The sequence below is a fragment of the Lissotriton helveticus genome, chromosome 11, assembly GCF_964261635.1.
Source record: "Lissotriton helveticus chromosome 11, aLisHel1.1, whole genome shotgun sequence".
NCBI classification, from domain to species: Eukaryota; Metazoa; Chordata; class Amphibia; order Caudata; family Salamandridae; genus Lissotriton; species Lissotriton helveticus.
The window spans coordinates 230530084-230542487 of NC_136072.1; the positions used below are offsets into that span (position 1 = coordinate 230530084).

The following is a 12404-nucleotide window of genomic DNA, read 5'->3' on the forward strand; positions in this document are numbered from 1 at the left end:
ACTCCTCCTCCCAATGCCTAGCCCCTCCCTTCACAAGCTGGCTCAGAGCAGAAAAATGGCAAATAAAATGATGACATTGTTTTATATTTCATTTACTGGCTCTGGACCGGGCAGTGGGGCGACGCTCCTCCGCCATTGCAGAGGAGCCGCCACTGCATTTTGGGTACAGAGACTCCTGACAAGAAGCACATCCCCGCTGTCCATGACCTGCATTGTTTGGGCCATATTTGACGCCAAAACCACCATGCGTCCTGTGACGGCCCCAGTGGCTGCTGCTAACTGAGCTAAGGTTGCTTCCAAAAGGATAAGGTAGTTGGAGTGGGATGCAGGAAGGCAAGGCATACAGAGGGGTTAAGAAAGGACGAACAAGGATTATAAAAGAGACAAACAGAACAAAAACCGAGCAATAAAACAAACGTAGATCAAGACAGAAGGAACTGTCACTGTCGCTTTCACTGATAAATGAATGCGGAAGGCAAACAACGCCACACAACTATGGTCTGTTTGCAGCTGGTGACACTAGTCTGTGCTTTGTTGCGAGCTCCATTGTTACTTCCAACAGACGCTAGATTAACACTTTTTATCACAATGGGCAATCCTGTGAAAAGCTATAATGGAAGGAGTTTTGTACAAAACATTGTTTTTTTTACTCCGGCCTCAGTGCAGATGTATCTGAGACCAGATTCTGAAAGTGGCAGAATTAGGTAAATCTAATGGACCAAATTAAAGGCGATAAAACTAAGCTCTGAAGAGCACTTCATAAAACATGGTGGGGCAATCTCTTTGTTGATGCCTTGTGCGCCATATAATAAAGTATTAGTGCAACCTTTGGTGATGTAGAGATTGGTTATAGGAAAGACGGAAATTAAGTGACAAAAACAATAATTAAAAGATTAATGGGAATCAAATTACGACATAGTTTTTTTTTTAAAGGTATCCTGGAAGCAATAGACTGGGGAGGAATGGTTAGAGTTTAAAACGAACACAAACAGGAATTCTGCTCCAATCGATGCAATGAGCGTGTAAGCAGTGAAACAGTGCTTAACTAATAAAAAACAAAATATTACCAAACCCAAAAGGTTCTTGGGTTGCCTCGCCTTAATTCCACCTCATGCCCGTTTCTTTGACTTCTCTGCACTTCCTGTCTTTCTCTCACTCTTACAGGTGCTTTCCATGCTGGCTTTTTCACTTAGTTATTTATTTATTTATTTATTTACAATTTTTCTCTTCCTCTTTGCTGCGTTCTTCTCGCAATGTGTCAAAAACAGTTGATGAATATTAAGTGCTGGGCCCCAAAAATGCATGCCGGGGCCCACCATCTGCACCCGCAGATCCGACTTAGCCACCTGTCCAGGGACATTTTACCTTGCACAGGAATTATGAATTAATAGCGCATTATATGCACATACAAATGAATTCATGTCACATGAACAGCCCATGATAGCATCATAATCAAGGTCACACGGTGCATTGCACATTGAATCAACTATAGTATGATTTTTTTTAAGTAGTCCAAAGTTAAAGAGGTGGCTTTGAAGTATAATCAGCAGTGCTTTTAGACTAGCTCAAGATTTCGCTCTTGCCACAAATGCAATAATATTTATACTTGCATTTTTGTACTTCCTCTCATCACTAATGTGTTACACCTCCCTTGCCCCACCCATGCAGGCCACAGATTTTTTTTTTTTCTAAATCGTGCAATTTCTGACCCAAGAAGGCTTGTTACTATGCTGTTCGAGAGAATTCTGTAATTTTTTAAGAAAGACAAATCAGTGAAAGGATTCCACATAAAGTAATTCACTGGTAAAGACAATTAAACAATCTTCTCACAGCACCTCCTATTCAAAGATAACCGGAGTTTCCCATTTTTTAGACTTTTGTTACTGTGAGTGACCGCACCAGAACATTCGTGGGAAATTATTTCGTGAACGTTAATTTTTTGAGCTGATTTTTGTTAGTGCCGACATTTTATCCTGACACCCTGTCGTGACATTCAATTGAGAACTTATGACGTGCAGTGCGTGTTGGCTTTTGAGCTTTGAGCCGAGAAGTGCCCCACCCACGCGACCACGTGGTCCCCTGAGATTAGATCACTCCACAGACCTGTTCCACAGCAGCTGATATCAGGTGACAGCTGTGGCACGCGCTGAGGACAATATAAACCCGTCTATGTCCCAAGATGTCTGTGTCTACCAGGAAGTCCAACCAAAGGCCGCCACTGCCTGCAAACATGTACGCCTAACCTACTGTTGGAACATTATGGACATGAAATAACATTACAAACACAGCATTGAGCAACATACCTCTTGCCTCTTTTTTTCTTCTTGGCTAATTGCCTGTGACAACCCTTTTCTTTTCACCTATAAATGAAGAAAACAAAACATATACATTGTTTCTAATCTAAAGCACGTTTGTATAGTACGGTATACAGTAAGTATGCAAAAATATGTTCAGTAAACGTTGATCAGTGTGCTTCTAACAAACTCAGCATAAGGAACAAATAGGAATCACCCCGCCACTGTCTGCTAAATGGGCATGAAAAGGTAGGGAATCTGGGGTTGAGGCTATTTAGAGTCGTGAAACTGTCAAATCTATTGAGAGTATTATGACTTTGGTATTTTTAATATATATTTTTTTTATAGCCAAAGATCATATTTTCAATTTTTGTTGTTTCTGCAAAAGTGGTGCCCAGTCCAATGGGGACTAGTGAAGTCTCAAACAGCTGCAGCATATATAACAGAGCAAAGTTGCAAGGAGTGAAGGGGCAGAGTGGATACAACTATACTAAGGAATGATTCTGGGGCCTCATTACAAGTTTGTGGTAAACACCATGGAAACATTAAAGATAGATACAAGTCTCATTGGGATCATAAAATGTACAGTAATCACCTAACCCGGAATCACAGAATCCCCCGGGATTGATAATTGCAAGGGTGGAGGATCCCCCCAAAATCAAGCCAACTTAATCAGTCCTGCGTATTTTCCCTCACGGGAAATTTGAAGTAAATTAGGCTATTCACTGCATTATAGAGAACTATCTTCACCTGCTTTGTCAAAAAAGGCAGGTGTTCAAGCCCATTCTGATATGAAACTGATGTAATCCTATAATGGGCAGCTAACCCCCAACTGTGCATGGTTTTTGGTCCTGTTCAGAGAGGTCTGGCCAGAAAGCCTGCACCCAAAGCCCCACGGGCAGCCAACCCTGACTTTGCATGTTCTTTGGCTGTTTGCAGCAGAAGTACTTTTTGTTTTTTGTGGTTTTTAAAAACTGTTCTTCAAAAAACGTTCCATTTACCTGCATTTTAAAATGGTGACAGTGGGATTGTGATTTCAGGTCAGTTAAATTGTTTTTTATTTTTTACTGCCCCCTCCCTTTTTTACAGGACTCTAAGTGCCCCCTACAACTCCCCTAGAGTTGGGTACCTTTCATCCTGCTCCTCCCATTGCTGTGGAAATATATTTTTTCCCACTGAATGAAAAGTTTTTTTGTTTGCTTTTTAAATTGTGATATTCAAGATGGTGGAAAAAATACTTTTCATTAGCCAATCACATTTGTCAAAAATTCAAACATGATTGACAAAATTGTGATTTTCAAAATAACGATTTTAAATGTAAAACTATGTTTTCCGAGTAAGAAGTACAGTTATATTAGAGCCACAAAAGCCACCCACAAGGGCTCTGGACGATATTTATCCTAGTCTAGTAGCAGAGTTAATGGTGAACATATGCATTGATCTTATACAGATGTGGAAAATCCATCTTGTTGCCCTCTCGAGTTGCTGCAAGAATCACTAACATTCTCCCAGTAATGTACTTATTAGAATAAAACCAAGGAAGGTGACCTGAAGCAAAGAGACAAATATATGTGACTAAATGAAGCTATGGAATCAAGTGGTATACTGATTTTAGGAAGACATTCACGGTCTCCATAAGGATTTAGAATGTATTTATATGCTTTAAGAATGTTGTTATTCGCACAGCTGTCTCCATACGCAGTAGGGGACTACCTAATGGCTTCATCCTTTAGAATAAATGCGACAGAGTGGTTAGGGGCTAGGAGATCACAAGGAATGACAAAAAGGTCATGGGAGACTTACTGACAGCATCCACCTTGAAATGTAACCTGAAAGCTTGACTTTTTCATTGAACTCCCTACTGTCACAACTTCTTGGGGTTCAACATATGAGCAGCTACAAGTAATGATGGAAGAAGGTAATTTTGTGACTTACTCATTGGTAAATGATTGTTAGATATAGCTAGATGGTCATTACCTAAGTATCGTCCTACAACCTAACAGAATGTGGAGTCATACCTGCGACGTAACTCGAAACCTAGGTCAAACATTGAGCTGATGTTATACTGAAGGATCAAAATACAAATTCAAAATACATTAAACCAAATCATAAAAGTACATAAAAGCATACAATCAAAAGAGTTGCAGCAAGAAAAAAAAACAAGCATTAAAATGTTAATAATACATACTGTTTCAGCTTCGAAACAATACTTGAAGGAAATATCCAAAAGCAGCACATAATGTCGGGCTACATAACGTCTGCAGAAAATGTAAAGCAAGTCTACATAATCTGACAATATGAGTTTTAAAATTGGTAAGAGAAAGAGCCTAGTGTACTTTATATAAAATTTAAAGAAAAAGGTCAAATGTAAAAGTGCTCGAGGAGACGCACCATCACAAGACAAAAGATGGAACAAGCCCCCCAATAAAGCCCAGTGGAAAAAAGAGCAATTTCCTAATTTTACCCAATCTGAACAGCAGTAATGCCCTTTCCCATTGAGTAGATAAGTACAACAAATAAGGCTCATTACCACCAGTAGTTATCTGCCTATTAGAAGGCTTCGCAAGTTCAACTACATCCCTCTTCGACCTCCTGCCCTAAAAAAAAGCCAGTATCCACCAAATCTTATCAGACTTTTTCACACTTTTAGGGGCAGTAAACAGGGATGGGCAGCCCAGAGTGGTAAAGCACTATTTAACAAACAAGAGCCATAGAATGCACATACCAAAATCACATTTAAGGCAATCCATATTCACCTGTTGATTGAGAATTGCAGTGGGATTATTCTACTTCAATAGCCACAGCTGAAGTGAAAAAACTTTAACCCCTTCGCTGCGGGGGTAATTCTCCCGCAGCGCCCCCATGCTCATGACGAGCTCAGCTCGTCATGAGGTACAGTGCTCCTGTGCTCATGACGAGCTGAGCTCATCACGGCCACACCCGTTTTCGTGGAACGTTCAGCACAGCAGGGGAATTATCCCCGCGTGTGAGAGTTCCACGGCTCATGACGAGCTCAGCTCGTCATGAGCGCAGGAGCACCGTGGCTGAGCTCGTCATGAGCATGCAAGGTGTTAATAGGATCCTCAATATATATGTAACATAAAATGTGGACATCCGTGAGGATGAGATAAGCTAGCTACTGAAGCTTATCCCAAGACTCCAGTGCCATATATAGCAAGGGGATCACATTGTCTATTATAAAGTTCAAGGGACGCTGCAATCTGTTTGCCCACTCCACCATGGGAGTTAGGTTAAGAAATGCACCAATAGAGTGAGAAAATTTAAGACGTCTGGTGGCTAAATTAGTAGACCAGGAACCCTTAGAGTCTAAGCGAACCCCCATAGAAAGTGGTCACGGCTAACAAGGCATTGGAATTAGTGTGAATTGGGCTCAATGAATGACTCATTGCACCACACACCATAACATGAGACTTAGAATAATTGATGTCCCTGTCTTAGGTCGTCATAAGGAGGAAAACAATGACACAGAGTGCAACAGGCTCTGGGGCTTATGAGCCAACAGCACAGCGTTGTCAGCATAAAGTAACAGACGGACCTGTTGCTTGTCAATCTGCAGTACACCCTGCCTGCATGATGTCAAATGTTGACTCAAATTATTTATCAAAAGAATACATACAATTGGCGCTAGTATACAGCTCTGTCAAACCCTTCCATGGAGACTAAACAACTCAGGGCACTCCCCATTCTAGCCAAATCTTATCCTAGCAGATAACTGTAAATTAAGAAAGTGCAAAAATGTAATCAAGGCGGCATCCAACCCCTTTTGGAATAACAGAGACCATAGCTTGGACCTATTTATGTGATCGAATGCTCTGGACAGGTCCATGAAGCCTCGATACAGAGGACAGTGCCTTGCAGCCTCATATTTATCAATAAGGAGACAGAACTTCAAACACTGCATCACCATGTCCAGGCCTTCTCTAAACCAATACTGACAGGAGCTCAGAATGTTATTATCATTATCCCAAGATCTTACCCAATTTTATATCACTCTCTCCAGAGTTTTGGTGGACTGGTCGATGAGGGATTTCAGGAAACAACATTCAAGCAAAAATAAAAATGATTGCGCATAGGAGCCCTTAATTCATAATTGAAATTAAATAGATCAATTGGGACTCCATCAAGCCCTTGTGCTTTAGTTGCAGAAATTTCCTTGAGAGCTGCAATAACTTCTTCCAAGTCAGATGTTAGTCTAGCATTAGAAGCAACTCTAACAAATTGGTTCATAAAGGAACCAATGAAATACTAGAGCAATAAACGCTTGAGAAATCAGAAGACCAGCAATTCCTAATTCGGTTGATGGCTGACCAGAAGAGTTTCGCCATGTTAAGATTGTTGGCTTCCATTAAAGCCAAAAGGTTACTGTCCCAAATTGCCTTATTCCTTACCTGCAGGATATGTATATTATTCACCCAGCACCTCCATACTTCCTCTATGTTCCTAGGCCTGGTATCCAAAGGGCATCCCAAATTACAATTGGATTAGAAACACGCTCTGTCAAATCATTTAGGGTTCAGAGTATTGGACCGAAAAAGTGGTTGGAAATGCACAGTTCCCTCTAGAGTGCATTATTTCGGTGGAGGACCCAACAACTGCTACATGGTCGGACTCTTCAGTGAGACGGCATTTAAAGGTCTCTGAATTGCTCCTAATTAACTTAGGTAAAAAGATTTAAGGGTGAGACAATTTCCACGCTAAACACTGAATGCAGTTTTTAGTGGTCATTGAAGTAGAAGCCTCTGGCCAAATAACACTGTAATCCAGAGACCTTAAAAAACAGCAGATTATGATTGCCAATGAGCAAATTAACTATTTTGCTGTTCAAACCCAAACTAACAAGGTATCTAGACAGGAATATATAGTCAATGATGCTCGCACATCTTCTACCAAAAAATGTTGGGACAACATGAATATTGGATGGGTGCCACTTATGGCTGTAAACAAAACGCTTCCTTATAATATTGAAGGGCCACGTTAAGCAGCAGTAGGAAGTACTTGTCCAAGTAGACCCAGATATGCTGCACCACTTCCACCTCTATGATCCATCCAGGAAGACTGTATCTGAGACAGCTGGACTGTAATACACATGGGGTGGAGCTGGAATCCAAAATCCGCCCCAGCAAAAATGTAAAAACCAGCCCCACACTGCAGGGTGTTGTGACTAGAATGTGGTGATGGAAGCTTGACCAGGTCATGGCAGTCCATCCTGCTATAAAAGCCGTCCAATAACCTACCGCCTACCAAGAAGATGCCAGCGTGGTAGAAGGGCCAGTCCATCCCTGAATACATAGGATTATGTAAAAGTCACTACCAAAAGCACTTGTTGAGATCCTCTATGACACTGTTTCTAATCAGGCTAGATAAATGGACAACAACTCACCATCCACTATAATCTACCACTTGGTATTTCAGGTAGGACATGTTGCTTTTTTGACTGAAGTGATTTACTAAAGTCATAACTCTTGGTAGAGGGTGAAGGAAACACATCATGTTGCAGAATTTGTATCACTATTTTACAAACTATTAGATCATTTTATGATTTACATTTCTATTGAATTATTCTGTGTGGATGTTAGTTCTACCACATGAATTATTATCCCCCAAGATGTTTGCTGCTAGTAACCACATGTGAATTTACTGTCTTACATTTCTATTGCTCTGTCCAGTTTGGCTGTTCCAGTCCTGGCACATAAGTACTCCTGGAAGTTTGAGGGGCTCAATGTTCTCTTGTAAAACGATGAAAAAAGAAACTTCAGAGACATTTTTCCAAACTATGCAATGTTCCACAAGATGAAGCGGCAGAAGCTTTAATCTTAATAAATGTATCAAGATTGCATAATTCTGAATTAACAGTTTCATGTAATTGCTATCATACGCCATAAACCTCATCAGATTCATTGCAACTCTACAGGTTATAAAGATCCTTAGAGAGGACTGATCTTCTGACATGCAGTGTTGTTTTATAAATATATAATGAACAGGTTCCCATCACTTTTCATAATTGTTATTTAAAAATATCTTGAGCTGGACATATAACATGAGAAATGTAAATTAAACTTGTAAAAACCACAGTTTATCTTTCCAAAATATAGGGCACTATACCCAAAGAGGATGAAGGATTTGAAAGCACCTGAAAACGATTAAGCATACTAATGACAAAGAAATGAGCTTTCAAAATAAGCATACCATGTGCAGTCAGGCACACCCGGAACTGGGCTTGGTTATGAGTGGGCCGCTAATCTAGACGAGGCAGTAACTGGTACCCAGCCCTTAATCTGAGAAAGAAAGAGGGCCTGCCGGTGCAGTAGCACAGCTCAGAAGCAGGCAACTGGTGCAATTAAACGTTGCGATGCCGAATTTCAGTCCTGCCAAGTACCACGCATCAGGTGTTTAGAGTGATGCATTTCAGTGTGGTGGTCCACATCACCACACTGAAATGCAAAATCACGAATTATAGCGCCTCCTCAGGTGTCAAACTGGAGTGCTGCTATAATGCACCATACTGTGACTGAAAGCTACAGTGGGCAGCAGTTCATGAATAAAGTTTTGTCTGCTGCAGTGGGCAATGGCAGAACAGCTCGCTGATTGTACCGAGTGGTAAATGTGATCCTGCAATGGGACAGGACCCCACCAGCGTTTGCGGCTGACTCATCTTGAACCTGCTGCTGGCAATATGGCAGAGCTCGCTGCTCGCACCATGGCGATATTGATCCAGCGACCAGTCCCAGCTAGGATTTGTTCCTCAGCTGCAGCCTAGAGCAATAGCAGCAGTCCGGTGTGTGTGCCAGAATAATGTGGCGTGGTGTTCCCACAGGAGTCCATGAGCCGTTGCGGGTTGGCAGCACGGCGGAAAATGCCTGTTGTTGTAGCACCAGCTCACAAAGAAGTAAATGCCTGAGTGACAGAGTATAAAATCTCCTAATTGCTATACTAATAAAATTTGCCGTATAGCATGTGGTTATGATCAGATCATCAACTTCAGACCTGCTACCTAACTCGTTATGAGTTAGGTTGATGACTGAGAGCCACTGTGGTGTAACTGAAATAACAGGTAGCGGGTGGTGAGGCGTGCCGGACCCATGGCCCAGGCTGATGGCTGCTCAGCTTAGCTAATGAGCTTATGTCTTTTTGAAATAATACAGCTTGCCTAAATGTGCCTATGTGTGCCTCATCCTCACTCCCCTGAGGCTTTCCCAATGCAGTGCTGTCCACAGCGGCTGGTGTACACGAGTCGGCTGACAGTTGACTCTAATTAATTTATGATATAAGCTGAGGTAACTGAGAAGAGATCTGTGTTGGGGCCTCATATCCAGTCACTGCTACTGCCTGGAAGCGGCAGGGGGGCGGGTGGGGGTAAGGGGCGGGGGAGATCACTTAAAAAAAATCACTTACCTCCCAGCCGGCTGGCGGGCTGGCCGCTGCCTCTCCTGTGTCCTTTTCCTGGCTTTTTGTGAGAAAAAGGAAGTAGGAAGCACCAGGGCTCCCCGCAGCCAATCACAACGCTGCAATGCAGGGTTGTGATTGGTCTGAGCGCTGTGACATGGTGCTCAGCCAGGGCTGTAGGGGTGGGCATGTTCTCCATGCAGACTGTAATGCATGGAGTACAGGGAAAGTGCGCATGACTGTTTTGGGCGGCCCGAGAAGACCAACCAAATAGTCATTGTGCACTTAGGAGGGATGTACCACTACTCCCCTGCTCTTTAGCCCCACCCCTTCCTCTCACGCAAGCTGCCGAAGCAGGAAACAAAATAAAATTATAATAGCATTAGTTATTATTATTTGATTTTTTTCCTTTCTTTTTCTGCTTCGAGGCAGTGGGGCAATGCTCCTCCGCATTAGCGGAGGAGCCGCCGCTGCTCACATCCTGTAGGTACAGTTTCTCATTGCTCAAATGGAATAGTTTCTGATAATTATGTGTTTCCCTCGTCTTCATTGCTTGATTGCTGGCGATCATAATTACCCAAATTTGTGAAAATGTCACACATAAGCAATCTGAACCTTAGCAGCTATGAAATATGAAGTCTGGTAGACTTTAATCCACTACCACAGTGTCCTTGTCCCTTTAGGTCACTCTTGCAGCTTGCAGCTTGCTGCTTTCTCACTATGTGACGGTTTTGCCATCTTTCTCTGTCTTTAATATGTGTGTGTTTTCCCCTCTCTTGCATGCACTTAACATCTGATCCGGAAAAATAAGTGCCAATCCCCAAAAATAAGGGCTGGTGCCCCACACCAGCAATCACCAGCTCAAATTAAGCACTGGGTTACTGACGGCTGTGATTACAAGTGATATGGGATTACCACTGGAATACTGCAGCTTACAATACTTCAACAACTCTAAGCAAGTAAAAAGTCCTTGAGATAAACACCACCAGAATAGGGAATACCATGCGGGAATCAGTGAGAACATTTTCTTCCTCGCATAATATATCCTATTTCTGAGGTAGGACAACCTTTATGGCTGTGCGACTCGTGCAGCAGCACCTGACGCTTACCTTTTGGGGGAGGGGGAGGCTGTGTTTAGAAATAATTCATGGGTTTACAACCACCTAATGCAGAGTTTCCCGTGTCCAACAGATTTCAGGGAACAATAACATGCTATGCTGCAAAAACGGCCCTGTAACAAAAACGGCCCCCAGGTGCCCAAAACCTGCCCCCACCCGTGCGACTCACCGGGGGATTGCCCGGTGCCCGCTACGGCCAGTCCGGCCCTGGATCCTTTTGTTACTCCCTGTTCATAAGTCACAATCCTAATATAGCACAGTGACTTATGAAGAACTGCATGCAGATTGCACAGTATAGGCTAAGTTGTGATGCTTTTTACCCCAGTTTTTCATTATTTATTCTTAACCTTGCTGAAAAGGGTTTGTATGGGTAGAAATACAATATCAGTAAATCCAACCCAAACCAGCGCTTTGAAACCAATGAAATGCATGTCAGAGAGAGGTTATAGAGATGAGGAGCACTATTGGAGGGTGGCAGTGTGAGAATCTGTGAAAAAGATGGTCAGGGGGGGTCGCACACAAAATTGTCGCACTGAGTGCCACCAGCACTAAAGCCGGTCCTGTTCTCAGGGTCAACCTTGTAAGAACTAGTGATATCTGTGGTGCAACAACTTCCTGGTGCAGCAATTCCTATGCATTATTCCCTTACTACCTGTAATCGTGGATTTATTATTTCAAAAGGACAGAAAGTCTTTTTTAAGAAAAAGCTGTAAAGTCCTATGAATTCGTCTGTGTTATTGAGCATGTTCACAAAGACATTTGTTTTTAAAATGCTAAAAATAAATGTTGAGAAATATATTATGCTTTTATTCTAGAAGGAAAAGGCCCCTTTGCTGGTCCTACCCACTTGTTCCAGGAGCACTCCTAATGTACTGGTTTGAAACTTATTGTGTTCAGCAAGGAGGAGAAATTAGGAACACATGTTTTGATGATCCCAGTGCACATGCAATACATACTAAAAATACAGAATAAAGGGCCTTATTTAGAGTGTGGCAAAGCATGGAATCCTGATTATTTAGAGTGCCATTTACATCAACTCACCCTTAATGGGGCAGACGGGATATCCGCCCAAATCTATATAAAACCTAAAGATCATTCATTTACACACAATTATGAATATTATAGTTCAGGTGACAGGTTCTTTCCCCAATTTGCCCTTCAGTTTTTCTGTTGAGTTAGAACATCAGCACCATTTCACAGTAGGAATGTTGAGGATTTAATTTCATTGTAGTATTAATTTCTTATGTCTACCCAATACATATTTTGCGGATTTGTTCCGCTTTATCAAGGCTCATGAATCAGTAATTAAGCAGATTTTCTTATAGAGATTTAATTTTACACTCAAAATTTCTATTGAATCATGATGACGCAATATGAAGAAGGGGGATGAGGAACGAGTGATAAAAGATTAAGAAGTAAATGTATTTGTGCAACCGAAATATGTTGTTGGAGCTAATTCCTTTGCTTGTTTATTTGTTCTTGTACATAAAAGATAAAACGTGGGCAGACTTGACAATTTTAACTAAGTACCTTAGGAATGCTGCCAGGATTCTGTTTCGCGGTGAACCCAATGTCTGTATATGTTTAT

The 12404-nt window shown here is 41.9% G+C and overlaps 1 protein-coding gene across 1 annotated transcript in view; it reads right to left on the minus strand.

Moving 5' to 3' along the window:
- The window catches only part of ARHGEF26 (Rho guanine nucleotide exchange factor 26), a 462406-nt gene that overhangs the window by 393738 nt on the left and 56264 nt on the right, over positions 1 to 12404 (minus strand). Inside the window, exon 5 of the mRNA XM_078667924.1 lies at positions 2304 to 2360. Coding sequence (XP_078524050.1) covers positions 2304 to 2360 — 57 coding nt within the window. The remainder of the gene's footprint in view (positions 1 to 2303; positions 2361 to 12404) is intronic.